The sequence below is a fragment of the Alexandromys fortis genome, unplaced genomic scaffold, assembly GCF_014885135.2.
Source record: "Alexandromys fortis isolate MF-2015 unplaced genomic scaffold, M_Fortis_MF-2015_v1.1 scaffold_10, whole genome shotgun sequence".
In the NCBI taxonomy this organism is placed as follows: domain Eukaryota; kingdom Metazoa; phylum Chordata; class Mammalia; order Rodentia; family Cricetidae; genus Alexandromys; species Alexandromys fortis.
The window spans coordinates 21226125-21244488 of NW_026067895.1; the positions used below are offsets into that span (position 1 = coordinate 21226125).

The window sequence follows — 18364 nt, forward strand, 5'->3', positions numbered from 1 at the left end:
TATGCTTTCTTGATATGTATGTGTCTGAATGAGTCTATGTGACATGTGTGTCTCTGCTGGTGTAGGGCAGAGGAAGGCTTCATATCCACACAAACTTGAGTTACAGGCAGCTGTGAGCTCCCTGGCATGGGTTGTGGGATCCCAGCTGGGGTCCTCGGGGAGAACAGTAGTGCTAGTAACTATGGCCTGAGCCTCAAGTATTAAAAAATATGACAATGTAAGGAACCAGAGCATGAAGCAGCTGGCCAATATTTCAAGTATCATCTTAGTTTCCAAGAAAAAATATTCAAAAGAACCTCGCTGTAGCCCTGTGGAGTCAATCACCTCATCACCTCAGACTTTGCAGCCGCCTTCACATAGGACTCCCATCATCAGCCACTGTGCTAGATCGCTGCAGGGAGCTCCAGCAGAGTTGCAGCTGGTTTGCTTTCCAGGTGTTAGCTCTTAGTTTTAAGCTGTCTTTTGTGACTGCTACCTTTTTGTCTCCAGTACTTTCCCTTTGAAATATGTGAATCTTGTCTGGTGGTTTTTTAAAGGTGCAAAGCCTATGCAAAACTTGGCTGGGGAGAACCTGGCCAACCGAGATAGATGCCCCTTAGCTGGGAATTTGCATTTGGCATTGTCTCTTTGGGGAGCTTAGATAAGAGGTTTTGGGATATGGAAATTAACTTGCTAAAGGTGTAAATTGGATTAATGATTAAAAAAAAAAAAAGCCCTTTGCTAAGCTATAGAGAGTCAGTCTGCCAGAGGCTGATCCCCTCCAGCTGGAAAGGCTAGACACCATCCTCAGAGTGCCTGTGTCTCCTTCACGTGGACCCCTGAGAACCACACCCAACACACAACAGATTGCTGTGATTTTTATATAATTATCTGAATTCATACTTGGACTTAATATCATCAACTGTATTTATTTCAAAATATATTGTTCTATGGGAAAACAATGCATAGTCTTCCCAGCATTTCATTTTGCAGAACTCTATCTTCTGATGATCGCAGGATGATGAAAATACCTTCATTGTAAGAATGCTTAGCTACGGGAATTCCAGTACTAATAACTTTGGTGTTGGACATTTCAGATAATTTCCCTCAGAAATCAAGATTCCTTTTTACTCACCTTAAGTGGTAAGCTGAAAACACCTTTAAGAAATAAGGAACTTTTACGCAATATTTAACATCAGTACACCTGACACTAATTTACTATTTTCTGACAGTTCAGAAAGGATTGCAAAATTACTTCTGAAATAGCTCAGCACAGTGCCTCGTGCCTAATAGAAGCTGGGCCAGCAGTTACAGAGCAAATGAACAACTGTCCGATAAAAGGAAAAACTCTTGACACCAACCATTTAAAATTAGACACGAAATAATTTATTTACAGTTTACTGCCAACCACTCATGTTCAAATGTCACTTAAAACAGTGTATCATATTGGAAAGCTATGGACAAAACAGATTTGTAGAAAAGCAACTGAGACACTACACGAGTGAAGGAGGAAGTGTCTGAAACAGTCTGTCCTGGTGGCTGTCCAGACTCAATAGCACGGACAAGTTCACGGAGTTTCACGGTACACTTCCTCACTAAGGAATGATGTGCTCTCCCAGTTCACAGAAACAAGTCCTGAAAATAATCATCAAATTCTTCTTCCCTATTAAAAAAAGTACAAACATGGATTATACTCAAGAGTACTCAAAATAATAAAAACTAAATAAAAAATCAATAGCGTAAAAAGATACATTTATATGAGACTAATAAAAATAAAATCCTTTCAGTATAAGAGCTGACCATTCTACATATCAATATGTTTTTATAATTCAAATAATTCTGAGTTTCTAAACAATCATCTATTCTCAAAATTGTTAAAATTGGAATATCTCACATGCTGGTACCTCTCTCAAAAGCCCTCAAGTTTTCTTTGAAATACTTTTGTGAAACAACATTGCTTGTCTTTGCTTTTTTGGTTGACTTTATACCTTTTCTGTTCAAATTCTAATTTCAAATTCTAATCTGCTTAAGAAATGCATGGAACAGAAACTATGTTTAAAAAAATACAAGTCTTACTGTCAGGGATGTGAGGACATTTGAGAATAGTAAATATGTATTTGTAGCTCGTAAGGGTATGTCTAAGAGAAAGAAGAGAACTCTGAGTAGAACCTGCCACTACTGCGAGGAGCATCAGTGTTTGCAGCCGGCCTCAAGCAGCCAAGCGGCCCAGGCTCTGAAGTCAGCAGAGGCAGCGAGCAAGTGCTCGAGTTATCTGTTGTTGGGAGGCTGGGCTGAGTGCTGGCAAGGATTTCCACAGCTGTGTAAACCTTCATGGGGCTCCTCAGCATGGGTCCTGAGAATGTAACATCATGGGACAGGCTGTCCTAGATGCAAGTGAGCAGCCGCCTCAGAAGGAGTCCAAGCAGGAACAGAGGGCTGTCTGTTCCAGTGAAGTGATGCTGGGCCCACTGCCTCCTTACGGCCAACAACAATGGCTGGTAATAGACTTTCACCTTGCCAGGGAAGGGAGTCTTTGGCACTAAATTTTCATGGCATTAACTATTTTCATTAGCTGATACCAAGAACAGCTGTATCCACAGCCCCTAAGCTGACGCAGAAGGCAGCATCTACGAATCTAGCACTTACTGTGACTTTCCATCTGTCTCTGGCAGGGGACCCTTCCAGAGCTCGGACTCTGAAGCACTGTCTTCCTCATCAGTGTTTCCTGCTCATTTAGAAGAAAATGTTTTGTTTTAACATAACACATTTTGAATCATTTACCAGTGCAATTAAATTAACTATCAATTTAACAGCAATTTCTACAATTCCCTGGAAATTTAAGTTATCCCTCCAGATACAATAATTTAAAAGTTAAACAATACAAGAAATACCAGAGTTTCAGCAAAAAGGGCACATTTTAGGAACACCTTCCCCATGTAACACTGAACAAAACTAGCAGCTGATTTAGTTATTTCCTCGGGCATAGAAGAGAAATGAAATGAAGATTCACATCGAGACCACATCTGGATTAGGACCAACGGTTGTCACTGAAGAGGAGTCACCAAGTTAATCATGGGTGGTCTATCTGCACATTATCCAACACTGAGTAAATTTCAGTTGAATATTAGGTGATTCATTTGAGGTCTACTTTTTAGTATTCTTAAAGAGGAATATATTATTTTTACTATATTAGAGGTAATAAGTGCTCACTGTCTAAAATAAGAGCGATTTGGAAATGTTTAAAGTACAGAGGAAAAGTTATTCCGAGCTTACAGGTAATACGATCATTATTTAAGTCTGGTTGGCCCTTACAAATTATGACACATAACATACACATTTTTAAATAAATTGGATTGTACTGTGTATATTTTCTGTAACTATAAAAGATCTGCGATAGCACAGTTTTCCTTCACTATAATTAAGAATTTTTTAAAGAATTGATTTTATTTTTAATGTTGCACATGTGTGCACAGGTTCCTACAGAAGCCTGTCGTGTCAGAGCTCCCAACAAAGGTCCCGGCAATTGAACTTGGGTCCTCTGTAGACCACTATATGCTTCAAGCACAGAGCCATCTCTCTAGTCCCACGAAAGCTTTAAGCAAACAAACAAAAAACAAAATAAAAACAGTTATATAAATTTTGATTAACCAACCTTCAATTCCTGAATAGTGGAAATTTAGGCTGTTTTCTTTTTTTATTTTTATCAAGGGGGTCAGTGATAGTGATTAAACCCAGGGTCTTAAAAAATGCCGGCGAGGGCTCCACAGTGGGACCACAGCCTAGCTGAATTGTTTCTCTTGTTGCACGGTGCACATTACTGTCTGCATTTATCTGGGTGCTTACCTATTCCAAATAAAATATCAAATTCTAAAAGTAGCACCACTGGCAACCAAACATGCGCTCTAAAGCAGCTATAGGGCCAGACTTTCCTCCAGAAGAAAGGTTACTCAGTTTCCACTCTTTTGAACAGCTGTTATAATTAAAGTAATAAACATCATTTTTATAAATGTCTGGCACATGTTTTTTCGTAAGGTAACTGCTGTTTTACACAGAGGCTGGGTCTCTCATGTGCTCACCCTAACACAACGTGCTCTTTACAGACCTTAACGTCCACGACTTTGATGACTAACAGACACTAAGTCAAGAATGACATTGCAAGAGATAATCCCCTTGGAGGAGTTAACACTGCAGTTCTGACTTAACCCAGATTTGGCTTGCCAGTACAGAATGTCCCTCGGCTCAGCACAGCACAGCACAGTACAAAAATAAAGCAGCATTGATTTGCCACGGTGGTGCTAGCCTTTTACCCGCTGGACTCTGATCCTTGAATCAATGTGTATGCCTGAACTTTGATCCTAACTGAGTCTGTCGTGGCACCGATTTTAACAAATAGCAGGGGGAGGGTGCAGTCTAATGAGCTATGTACACAAGGTGATGAAACTAAAAAGTCTTGGAGGAAGATGTCTGTTCTGTGACAGCCATTACTACAATTCCCAGTATCCTGAACAGATCACACAAGAAGAAAGAATAAAATCTTCCACTCACTGAGATTAGAAATAACGGAAAATATTATGCCTAATAAAGTCATCTCTCTGGCATTACTGTTAAGATGTCAGAGAACAGAATCTACAGGGCCTTCCAAATCTAGCAGCTGATTTAAAAAAGTTTTACCTTACAAACTGCTGTTGCTTACTCTTGTTCCCTTCCAAGAATATTTTCCACAAGTCAGCTTCCTCTCCCCAATTTCCTTTGTGTGAGTGTATTTGTCTATGTGTGTGTGCATGCATGGAAAAGCATGGAGGCCAGAGGTCAGTGCTGTTCCTTGGGTGTTGTCCACCTTGTTTTTTGGCCTTCAACTCACTATGCAGGTAAGGCTGGCTGACAAGGACCCAGAGATCTGCCTGTCCCCACTCCCCAGCAGGAAGACTCAAAGTGTGTGGTACACACCTGAGCATTTCTCTTTACACTTATTTGTGCACATGCGCATGCAGGTGTGCACATGCAGGACACAGTATGGAGAGCAGACAACAAGCAGTGGACGTCAGTTCTCTCCCACTGCCATGCGGGTCCCAGGGATTAAAACAGTCAGGTTGGTGGCAAGCACCTTTACCTGCTGAGCTGACCGTAGCCCTGTTTTTAAAGTGGGCTCTGAGGACTGAGTTTAGCTTCTCTTGTTTCATAGAAGCGCTGTACCAACAGGACTACTGATCCGGCCCTGTACATCAATTTCCTGAGACCAGATAATGCAAATTTACTTTAAAAAAGTTAACTCACCTTAAAATGCCTCAGGAAACAAATGTATAGACTAGACGGAATGATTTGTAAAGTCCCTTCTACCCTATGAATCTAAAACTTCCTGGTTCCCTGAGGTGACAGTCACTACAAACACCAGCCAGCAGGGGTGACAAAGAGTACTGCTCAGGACTGACAAGGAGAAGGGCTGATAGACAATGACATTCTTACAGCATCACTGTTGAGTCTCTGCAGTAATCAGGTCAGAGGACATGTGAGTTCCAAGGATCGAACCCAGGTCATCAGGCTTGGCAGCAACAGTCTTTATTGGTTTCTGTATTTTCATTCAACTCTACCTCCAAAATGAAGCCATTCACTGTAACACTTCTGATAACATGCAGCGTGCAGTCTGTCTCCTGAGACAGCTCACTTCCTCTATTCCTTTTGTCAGACAATTCCAAATGGCAGTTTTTCTTAAACTGAGACAAAAATATGTCTTCAGGCCATTTTTATCTATAGACTCTAGTTCTGTGACCAATCACCAAAAATAAATCTCCCATACAGTAACAGCCTCCAATTTCTACGACCTCGTCCTACCCCTTCCCTCCTCTCACTCCTTCACATCTGTAGCTGCGCCAGCATTCTCCCCAGAGCACAATTTCAGTTCTCCTCACACACCGGCTGCTCTGTGTTCGATCTACTTAAGCCTCTGATGTTCTCCTTAGTGTGGGTGCTTAAATACTTTGGGTTTTCCTGAATGGATATATATGGTAACTAACTCACTCCACTGATGAGATGGTGAATGTCTGCAGTAACTATAATAAACGACAGGCATTAACTTTTGATCTGATCAATTCTAGAGAGCAAATACAGACTCTGTTTAACGTCTGGCATTTTTCTTTTTGCTGGCATTGCAACAGAACTATAGGGTATCAAGGACTTCCTCTGTGTACGGCACAGGCCTTGTGTGTGGGTGTCTTCTCTTTCCACAATAATTCAATGAAGCTGACCTGTTTGCACACCCATTCTACAAAAGAAGCAAGACACGGACAGATCAATCATTTAAGATGGATCTGTCTATCTATCTACCTCCCTAACTATCCATTCTGTCAAAATTACAATGTAAATAATAGGGCTACACCTTATTAACTCATCAATAATCGACCAAAGAGCAAAAAGGTACTGTGTTAAGAGACTACAGACTTGAATCTAACCCTATCTTTGACAGTAATTACTTAGCCTTGAATAATTTTCTTGAGTTCTCTGGTTCCCAGGGGACCTCGTGAATAGTCTAGAGCTTAACTCACCACAAATGGATGTCCTCTAACAGGACACAGTGGCATATGCCTATAATTCTAGAAATTTGGAAGATTGAGACAGAAGGATCATAAATTCAAGAATAGTTTGACCTTGTCTCAAAAATAAATACATTAAAAATTTTAAACAATAAAAAGAAATATTTCAAAAATGCAGGGAAAGGGGCAGCACTGGAGAGGGGCTCAGTGGTAAAGAGTGCCGCTCTTTCAGAGGTCCTGGGTTTGGTTCCCAGTACCCACATTCAGCAGCTCACAACCATCTTGGAATCCAGCTCTAAGGGGGCCAGTATCCTCTTCTGCACTTCAATGGCACCCAGACTTAAGTGGATATACTCACATATATAAGTTAAAAAATAATAAAAATAAACCTTTACAATTTAAAAAATAAAACTAGTTTTCTCTATCACAGACAGAGCATTAAAAAACCCCTATAAATGTATGTTCCCTTTTATAATCCTACAGGAGATTCTTCCCTCAAAGCTTCCAGGAAAAAGCTAAATACACACTGAGGGTCTCTTTATTACTTCACAATGGCACTGTTATTCTGCTGGTGATTTCATTCCTTGCTTTAGTTATGGGTAGAACAGTGACAGAGCCGAGGGCTGCCTTTGCAGTCATGTGACATGTCTGGGAAAACGTACACTTTTCCTCTGTCTTTATTCTGCCGTTCTACCTTGTTTCCCATTACTCCCACAGCATCAATTGTAAAACAACCTTATACACTTTTTGTAAGTCACTGTGCACACCTGGGGCGTATTTCAAGGGAAATAGAGGATCTGTAGCAGTCACCCGGTAAAATCACTGCTTCACTCTAAGTGGTAAAACTGAAGCACCATCCACAGCAGCAGCTCCTCCAGTCCAGAGCCACAGGGCCGCTCAGACTCAGGTACCGTGAGAAATCTCTAATTCTCAACTGCCTTTCCTTCCCCACTCCAACTGTATCCCTGTCTCTTCCTGCACACTCTGCAGTGTGAAACTAAAATGTTTATGAATGATATTTATCGAAAAGATTCTGGTGCTTTCTATAATTAAAATAAGAAACTTCAAATTATTCTTAACTGAAGAATTAATGTTCACTTTTTGTCCTTTATGATTCTTCTCATGTTGTACAAAAACAAATATAATTCCTATCAGAGTAGGAGACAAACAAAAAACACAAATCACAAATGCTTTGAATCTACATATTGCTATTTGAGAAAGAAAAGCTTGATACTTACTGTTTCTAGAATCTTCTGGCTTTTTTGAGGATGAATGTCCTGAAAGGAAAACAGCATCATTTTACCAAGAATCATCTTTGGGTGGTGTTGACAGTTGTAGATAAAACCTTAAATTTTTCACAAATTTGGTTTTCTTATGCTCAAAAACAAACAAACAAACAAACAAACAAACAAACCCTTACTACTTTCTAATCTTTCAGGTCCCTTAGTCTTATCTCCTCAATTAAAATATTAGGTCCTTTTAGATCGATCACCTTATGTGTTCATAAAGCCTGGGATAGCTAACATAAAACTTAAAATCTGAGAGCCTAGGAAAAGTCTCACGTGACTTAAAAATATTTCACAGGTTGCAAATTGATAATAATAATATTGCCTTTTCCCTGTTCAGCCCTTCCACTGAACAGTGTACAAATATACATTTTTTTTCCAAGGCTGGAAGGGGTGGTGAAGGGTTGGAGCTGCAAAGCAAGTGCTCCGCCACTGAGCCACACCGCAGCCAACCCTGTCCAGCCACGGGGGCTATTAAAGCACAGCTTTTCAGCAGTAACTACTGAGGGAGACAAGAAGCGAAAAGTACACATTGTGTGTGTGTGTATGTATTTTGTTTTTGGAGACAGGGTTTCTTTGTGTAGCCGTGGCCATCCTAGAACTACCTCTGTAGACCAGGCTGCCCTCGAACTCACAGAGATCCCTTTGCCTCTGCCTCCTGAGTGCTGGGACTAAAGGTGTGGGTCACCACCACCATCTATCTATATCTTAGATGACCACTCTACAAAATCCTCTGGGAGACATTTCTGGAGGGTGACGAAATAAAAAGCAGAGGTGACAGAATGACACCCTAACAAAACTGCAGAGGGCGAAGAAGCCTAAGTGTTTGTCTTTCAGAGGCAAAAGGGGTCCAAGAGTGCAGAGTAAAGGCATGGGAATGTGCCCAATGTAGGTGGAAAAGTGAGGCCAACTCTGTGGGCCTCCTGACATCAGCAGAACCAAACTGGGAAGTGTAGGTTGGGGCCACACGTCAGGGGAAGCTCTAGCAAACACGACCATCTGAAATGTGAAGGGCTATTGTAGGTGGGCTGGGTTCCTCTTCCCGGAGACACTGAAGCAAAGCCAGAACCAACACAGGTCACAGGGCAGAGCTCTCGAGACAGTGACTTCAGACCAACATACAACTGATCAACACCGCTGGTCAGAGCACTGTAGGTTGAAAAGCAAGAACTCCAGAACATCATTTTGATTATAAATCTGGGACTGATTTCTGAAGTTTCTCCAACTATGAATTCACCGAAGGACTCCCTCACCTAACATCTACTAAATGCCTACAGTGTTAGAAATGGGGGTGAGTTAAACAGTCACACAACCCCTTCTCACAGAAATGAATTATTTCAAGGGTTCTGTGTATTCCTAGTCTGGGGAAGTGAGACAGCGGTCTTAAGAAGGGCCTTTCCAACTGAGCTGAACTGAAACTGAAGGGTGAGGTCGCTGAGAGAAAGGGAAACGGGAAGAGACGGTCTTAAATCTTTGGCCAGGAGAGTGAACTATATCTAAGGATTTTGTTTTTCCTTATTTGCAAAAGTGACCGCTCTTCACACACAAGCTATTGTCTTACTTCCCTCTCTACACATCATTATTCTACACATCCATCCATGTGGGCTTCAGCTGTCCGCCCAGCCACTCACTTAATACTCTCTATGATCTAACATGAAGCTATAAAGGATACAGCCTCACATAACGGGAAAGGATGTCTAGGTTTGGATAAGTAAGCAGTGCCAATGCCATACGCAACTGTGATGTTTAAATATTATTAAAGCTTATGCCAAATTAAGAAGGTCTAGGTAGAGATGAGCTCTTCCTTAACTGAATGATTACATGATATGATTATAGCAAAAGGTAACAACATTATTAATGCAATAATGAATATAACCAAATTTTCAAATGGTATATTACTATATTAGCATATTACAATAAATAAATTTTAAACTCAAGTGAGATTTTCACATTTATTAATTAAGATTTACTTTGGAGTTAGGAAATAATTAAGAAAGACATGAAAAGACTTTCGGGTTCAAATGTCAACTCTCAATAAACGACAGGATAACAGTTCTTCTACTAACCATCCATTGCAGCTCAGCAATACTATGTACTATCTAGGCAAGACGGAAAAATGCATGTAAGAATGCACCTCAGCCAACTATCTTCCTATCTAGAGCAAGGGAGCCCTCTCCTGTCCAAATCTTATATTAACATTAGTTTAAATTTAGTTGAATCTTGCATTGCCCACCTAGTGTGATGCAGTTGAAGTTATAGCCAATTAACTAATGATGCTGAAATAGCAATTAGAAGTAACCTTTACAATAGCTAATTACACGGCAGGCATTAGTCAAATTCTTTAACAAATTATCTCAGTTTTCCCATAATCCCGTATGCTAGGTGTACAATCATGACTTTAGATTGAGTGACACACTGTAAAGCTGCTTTACACTTCTGGGCGCCTTCACATTCTCATTCTGACTCTGCTTGAGCTTGACAAATATGGAGGTGGGTGTTCAAATCACCCACCATACACGGAGAAAGTAAGCTCAAAGGGTCGGTGTGTCCTCCAGATAACTCAGCTTGGGAACGTCAGGAACGGACACTGCTTGCAGTATCATGTGATATGTTGTACCTGCCCCAAAGGAATCAAAGCCAACTGTGCTCTTAAGACTGTAAGTGACGATAAATCTACATCTGCTTTCTCAACCACTTTACTTTACTTGCTACAAAACACAGTTCTATTGCACCACCAGCGAGACTCTGATCAGCACCGCACAGACTGCATTTCACACTCGGAATGAGGAGCTCTTTAACCTCCTTTACCTCCATCCGTCCCCTTGGAGGTCTCTGAAGAAGATGATCTGGATTTCTTACGTGGTGAATCGTCACACTCAATCTTGGTTTTAGCCTTCCTTTTTTTTGACTTGATTTCTTTTCTCCTTTATGTTAAACAACACAATATTGAAGTTAATTTTTCAACTTATTTTATAAAAAAAATTGAACAAATTAAAAAAGTTAAAGTATATATAATTTATATAATAAAGAACCTCGAATGAGTATGTAAATATTTTAGGTCAATATACAAGTTAAGATAATTCTGTAAGATAATAAAGCCTAAACAGAGATAGGGAACTATTTCACGAGTCTCCACACAATAAGACAGCTTTACTCAGCCCTCCGCCAGCAAGAGACCCACACCCACCGAGCAGAGAAAACACGAGGAGAAGCAAGTGCTGTGACGGTTCTGACACGGTGAGAGTACACTCTCCTCTCAGAATACAGACTAGAGAAAAGGGATCTGGGAATGGAGAAAGTGCTTATTTTTAACTCACCTCTCAGCATTAGACAATTTATAATTTGCCTTTTTATTGTTCTGGCTTTACTTCTTCTTACAATTTAGTCAGTACAATAGATGAAAAGCAATTAATTTTAACTGCTTAAGAAGGAAGCACGAGGAAAAAAGCTATCAAACATTTCTCAGCAGACTCCTGATTAAGACATCCCTGCTGACGCTATCACGCTGTCACAGCAGTTAATCTTATTTTTTCTTTTATCAAAGTCATTTCAGATTTGATGACACTCAAAAGAGAAAATCACAAAAGACTTTCAGTCTCTCTCAGCATTGCTGACAGAGGAAATTAAGGTTAGGGCTGGCTGCCTATGTAACACAACATCTGCTGACTTTAAGAATTTATTACTCATTTGTAGCAGCTATAACACTATATAGACATGCTTATAATAAAACCCATCTTAAGCCAGGTGTGGGGGTATATACCTGTAACGCCAGCATACAAGAATCTGAGACAGGAGAATCACAAATTTGAAGCTAGCCTCAGATACATTATTATTGAAGGCTAGCCTGCCTCAAAAACAAAACAAACAAAACAACAACAATAAAGAAATAACAATAATATGAAACCAATAAAACCGAGGTCAATGATCTCCTATGCATGCATGGTACAGGCCAGTGGTACTCCTTAAATCAGACACAGTCCACATGACTTAACAGGAGCCTGACTTGACCAATGACACTTTTATCACTGAGAAACTCTATTTAAAAGACTGTTTAAAAGTAACAAGGAGGATTGGAGAGATGGTTCAGAGTGTAAAAGAGTCTTCAGTACAAACTTGAGGATCTGAATTTGAATCCCAAGAATCCACGTAAATGTCAGTGTGACCATGTCCACTAATAATCTTGGGGTTAAGAGGCAGGAAGGTTGAGACCAGAGACTGGAGAATCACCATGGCCTGCCAGTCAAGCTAGTCAAAAATGGCAATCTCCAGGTTCAGTGAGAGGCCTTGTCTTAAACGAGCAATGCTGAGAAAGTTGGACAGCACAACAGTCAATGTCTGCCTCTGGCTTCAGAACACACATGCATGCACACACTTACTTTTGAACTTTAAGAGTTCTAAGAACCATTCTGTGTAGTCTGCTTTATAATATCATTTCTAAGAATATTACAGTGTCTGGCCATTGGCTCCAAACTAACAACTCTCCTAAAGGGCATCTTTGCCCCCCACAGATGTTCACATACAAAACTGCTTGGCTGGATCAAGGTAGAGTGGATGTCCGGTTCCATGAATCACACAATAATGTTCTATTTTCTAAACAATAAACTAAATCCACTTTCCAAATTGAGATTTAGACAAAACAATGAGTATGGTCTAAATTACTAAATATTAAAAATAGTATTTTAAAAGAAAAAAATTACCTGTGGTGAAAATTTAATTTAAAGGAACATTCTTGGCATAATCCTAAAAGAGAAAAACATATAGCACTGAACTTCTGAATCTGTGACTGTACTGTCACTCTATTTTAGTTATGATTTCTCATGTTCTATAAACCCCTTGCTATATGTAGGAAATAATATGAAGAGAATAATCTAACATTATACCTCAAATTATATTAAAATGTTTGAGAGTTGAAAATATTTTTTAACAATGCTTTGTTTTTAAAGTTTTTCATATAATTTTGGTTATATTATTTCTCCAAGAGACCCCCTCCACCCACCCCACTTCACATTCTTCCTCTCTTAGAGAAAAGGTATGACTCACTGAAGACAATGGATTTTCCCTGCCACAGCAGCTATCAATTACATACACCGCCCACCTCACCTTCTGCCCCACTGCTGGGCCCTGCCCCCAACTCTGGTGGACTTCCACTGCTTGGGTGCAGGCCACACCAGCCAGACGAGCAGGTGAGGGACCCTGTGCCAGATGAACTGCCCCCCTCTCTGTACTCGGTTCTCAATTACAAATGGCTTCTTGCTTAGGATCAGGACTTTGTACCCATTTCCCCTGTCTAGTTTGAACCTGTGCTGGTCTCTGTAAGTTCACAGTGTATCAGCCCTGCTGGGTCCAGAAAAACTGCTTTAAAAGGACTTTAGAAAAAGTGCCATCCATTGTGTCTCATAGGCAGAATTAGTGTCCGACATCAAAGATATCTCCTAACATAATAACATGATGTCATAATATGCATATAATAACACTAATAGAGTGATGCTGTGGTCAACTTTTTTGCAGTGAGAGACGATTACTGCAGAGACTTAAACAGGTCAAAGTGCTGGGAATAACCAGCTGTGAGTGCTCAGCTCTGCACAGGGCATCTGTCCTACCCCCTCCAAGGCCCAGGGAACATCAACAAGAAAGCGGGGAAAAGATTAAGATCCAGAGGTTGCATGGTATGTTGTGTAACGCTGTCCTCTGAGCATGACACGGCTGCTAGACTCTTGAATGCTCAGCAGTCGTGAGTACCTGAAAATCTGCACTAGATAAGTGAGAGTGGGGGAGACACACGAGGCCCTGCACCTTCCTACGATTTCTAAGTGCTGCCCATGCACCTATAAATAATCCCTCACCGTGCTCTCTAAGTAAACCCAATTACACTCATTGGACCACCCACAAAAACAAAACTCAAGACACGTAGGAGGACTAGTGAAGAATGGACAGTCAGGAGGTGAGGGGTGAAAGAGAGTGAGTGGTTTGGGATGAGCAACATATATTATTATATACAGGCATGAAAATGTCATTGTGAGACCTATTATTAAGTAAAATTACTGTATGTGAAGTGAAAAGGTCTTTGAAAGGATTCTTTCCTAAAATCTCGACTCACTGTAAAGCGAGCTTATTTCCTGTCCATACCACAAGACAGCCACACATTCAGCCACGGGGTCCACACCACCTTTTCTGACAGTCACGTAGACACACAATCTAGTGACATTCTCAACTTCGTGAGATCTTCACTCTACAAGTTACCAGCTAGAAATCTGACATTAGAATTGTTTTTATCAAAGTGCTACCAAAATGCTAAAAATTTTAGACTCAAAGTTTCTTTGAGGTTTGGGGGAACTACAGGGGAAAAGAGCACTTTCAGGAAGAAGCATTGAATCTTTTAAAATTGAACTGTAAATAATCTACACATTTTCCAATTCCAAATTAAAGATTATCATGGAAGAAATCCGCCACATCTCCACTAAACTCAACTTACTTAATTTAACAAGTGCATTTCTCTTCTCACCGTGCTCAATATACCCAAAGTTAACTTCCCAGCTCCTCAAGCCTTCTTTCTCATCACAACGTTTATTTCCACAAAAAAACTGACCTGCAAAAAGGAAAGGACTATCAGCCAGGACACACGACTTATTGGCATACAAACCTATGACCTCTGAACTTTAACCCTACAAACCTATTACATCTAAAACCTTCTTTTAAAAATTGTAAAATAAATAATAAATATAATAGGATGCAAAATAAATACTCAAAAATATATAATTAATTGTAACAAAGCTTATTATTAAAAATAATTGACCATAATAATTATAGCATCATATATGATGCTGTATGAAATCAGAGATTATTTGGGTTTTTCCTTTTGTGATGGCAACTGAACCCAGGGTCGTGTACCTGCTAAGCACGTGCTTTACCACTAAGCCACATCCCTGCTCTTTTGTTTCTTGCTGGTTTGCTTGCAACATTGCGTCAGCTGACCTAGAACTTGTTCTATAGGTCAAAGTTGAACTTATAGACATCTTGTCTCATCACCCAAATGGTAGCTGGAACCATCAGACTGTGTCACCAGACCTCAAGAGCTAACTTTTAAAGGAAAGAAAATAAAAACAAAAACAAACAAAAACCAGTCATAGAACTCCTGATGAAAAACTGTTTATTTAGGTAGAAATGTAGTGAGTCCATATTAGAAAATCTTGCACTTGGGAAAGTGAAAACATGAAGTGTGCTCACTAAAACCCTGGAAGGAGAAATCATTCCCAAAATATTTCTTCTTAGATCTGAGTCCTTAGTCTTAATGGCAATATTAAAATTAATGTTCTCAAGTATTATTACATTCTTTACTTGAAGTTCTAGCAAAATGTTCATAAAAAACATTTTAAAACCTTAACCTGACATACTAAATTTTAACATCTGACTGTTTTATCATATATCTGAAACTTCTAAACCAGGACAAAAACTGATGATCTGGAGGTGAAGAGACAACTAAAAATTATCTATTTTGTCAGAAAAAGAAAACTAAAAATGATTTATACAACAATTTCCACCACAATAATTTACACTAAGCAACAAACAGAAACCACAAAATCCTTTTCATAAAATGCAAAAGACCGCCAAAGTGAATTTATAACATTAATATCTAAAAGGCTAATTCATAACTCAGCTTTTTGAAACATAATCTATTGCATGTAGCCCAGACTAACCTCAAACTTACTGTGCAGCAGAGGATGACAAACTTAATACATATTTTTAATTATTTAGTCTGTCTATCTATCTATCTATCTATGTGTGTATACATGATCTATCTATCTATCTATCTATCTATCTATCTATCTATCTATGTGTGTATACATGATCTATCTATCATCTATCTATCTATCTATCTATCTATCTATCTATCTATCTATCTATCTATCTATCATGTATGTGTGTATACGTGTTATGCCATGGCATATATAAGGGAGTCACAGAATGACTTTATAATTCATTCCAAATTAAACATGCACATGTTTATTTAGTATGTTTAGTAATGGCTGTTAAGTAACAACCACAACATTCTATCTTAACAGAGCAACAGCTTGCCCTCCACCCCAACTAGTCCTACGCTCATGACCTTAGAGAAAAACGCCCACCAACTTTTTTAAAGGCAGTTTTATATACTCTCCTAAAAATTATACTTGACAAAATTAACACAGACATTTTTATTAGTGAAAGACATTTCAGGATCTCTTACGTTAGACAAAACTATAAAAGAAAATGTAATCTTAAGAGAATGTCTACACTGCCTTATTTCTAAATGTTTATTAGTGTTGTGTATGTGTGCATCCCAGGCATGCCTACTGCTGGGAGAGGCCAGAGAAGGGTTGGATCCCCTGGAACTACAGTGTTCTTGAACGGCTCTCAATGCTTGATCTTTTGATACTAGACTAAATATTTGTGCTCAATCCAGAACTAGTTTGTACAAAACTTCTATTGGGTTCACATTTGATGCTTAATTTCTACTTTCAAAGAATGTTGATTTCTGTTGGAATAGAGTACTGCCAATATTTTATTTTAATTGGTAATCAAACACTCACTTATTCCCTGTTATTAAGTCTTTAATTCTCATAACATTTTCTACATATTCTCAAATATTCTAAAGGTCAAATTCTAAAGGAAAAGTCATGAAAGTGTTTATCTGAAATACATATTCCATAATTTTATAGATAATAGTTTGTCTATAACAGAAAAAATCTGATCCAATGATTTCAATTCTATATAACAAGATAAGCTGTGTTCTATTAAAACATAATTTTAAAAAAGTTACCTTTTCCTGAGATGACTTCTTTCTCTATTCTCCACCTGAATCCAAACTGGCATGAAAATAAATGTAAGCATAAAATTTAAATTACATACATATGCACATCTAAACATAAGGCCATGGATGACGACATTTTCAACCTGAAAAATAAACCCAATTCTCAAGGTGATGGCTTTTTCTCTTTCTACAGGAATTTGAAATACCTCTGAACAATCACCAACCTCTGTTAAAAACGACTTTTAAAATCCACTACAAGTTACAGGTGTCAAGGCAGGAAAACACCTGCATTTATATTAGGGGTTGTGGTTATGGCAAAGGACAGTATTTCAACGGGTTAACCCTGTAGGATCATGGTACTGAGAAAGAATCCAGGGGCTCAAGAGACGGCTCAGTGCTTAAGAGCACTGGCTGCGATTACAGAGAACCAAGTTCCACTCCCAGCACCCATGTCGTAGCTCATAACTGCTTGCAACTCCAGCTCAGGGGATCTGACATCTTCTGGCCTCCACGAGTACAGAACACATGTGCTGCACAGATATACATGCAGACAAAACAGTCATACACATTTTTTTAAAAAGAAGGAAAAAGGAACAATTAAGATTTAATCTTTTTTGTCAAATTTATATCTTAAATGCAAATAAAGACACAAAAGAATGTCAAAACATTCTAGTTAAACCCCACATAAAAATAAAATCCTCCAAGTCTGCAAAGAAAAACAAAGTAAAAATTTGAGGATAGCCCCCTTTCATTTTGTGGTTAAACTTATATATGAGTGCAGAGATTGTGTACCATTCAACACGCTTGGACTGTCTGCTGAAGCATCAAATCAAGTGCATTACTAGCAAGGGTTTCCCAAACCTTTCCTTAAGTTAATTTATTTAACAAATATACTTATTAAACACCCGTTTATTGGATGTGGTATTCAAATGAGGATAACAGGTAATTCTAAAAATAATGTCCGTTAAATCTTATTTTTTAAAAAATGGGGGAGGGGGACTGAAGAAATGGCTCAGCTGTTTAGAGTGCTTAGTGCTGCTGCAGAAGACCCAGGTTTGATTGCCAGCATCCATAGAGTGGATCACAACCATCTGTTCCTCCAGTCCCGGGGATCTGGCACCCTCTTCTGGTGTCCACAGGCACCAAGCACCCACATAGTACACATATGTGCAGGCAAACATTCATACACAGAAGATAAAAACAAGTAAGTCTTTACAAAGCGATATCCATCATCAAGAAAGTTGTAATCTATGGGGAATGAGGAACCACACTATCATATGAGGTAACTTCTGTAGCCTCATACCCTTTCCTGATACCAGTTCTTGCTGGATTCAAGCTGCAGTTACTAAAGGGTTGGTCCTGAATCCTGCTTCCTGCAACACAGATTCTGTACACTTGAAATTTTTGTGAAAGAAAAATAGCCTTTGGCTCATTTAGGGCAGTGTTCTTTCCTTTTTTATTTAAAAGGAAAAAATATTTTTTTTTAAGTTATCTTTGGGGGGGCTGGAGAGATGGCTCAGTGGTTAAGAGCATTGCCTGCTCTTCCAAAGGTCCTGAGTTCAATTCCCAGTGACCACATGGGGGCTTACAACCATCTGTAATGAGGTCTGGTGCCTTCTTCTGGCCTGTAGGCATACATGCAGATAGAATATTGTATACAGAATAAAAAAAATATTTTAAAAAGTTATCTTTTTCTTGTGTCTGAATCTAATTTTAAATGACAGACTAATCCAAATATATTCTTTTTTTTAAGATTTATTTATTTTATTATGTATACAACATTC

The 18364-nt window shown here is 39.1% G+C and overlaps 1 protein-coding gene across 2 annotated transcripts in view; it reads right to left on the reverse strand.

Moving 5' to 3' along the window:
- Positions 1–1342: 1342 nt before the first annotated feature.
- Positions 1343–18364, reverse strand: part of LOC126512167 (protein FRA10AC1 homolog) — a 29049-nt gene continuing 12027 nt past the window's right edge. The window contains exons 8-14 of one of the 2 annotated variants that reach the window (XM_050159782.1): positions 16590–16635; positions 14295–14378; positions 12490–12532; positions 10601–10716; positions 7745–7783; positions 2626–2704; positions 1343–1642 (exon numbers count right to left, since the gene is read on the reverse strand). In XM_050159782.1, coding sequence (XP_050015739.1) covers positions 1600–1642; positions 2626–2704; positions 7745–7783; positions 10601–10716; positions 12490–12532; positions 14295–14378; positions 16590–16635 — 450 coding nt within the window. In that variant the 3' untranslated portion in view covers positions 1343–1599. Of the gene's footprint in view, positions 1643–2625; positions 2705–7744; positions 7784–10600; positions 10717–12489; positions 12533–14264; positions 14379–16589; positions 16636–18364 lie in introns of both variants that reach the window. The other variant, XM_050159773.1, reaches the window with a different exon arrangement.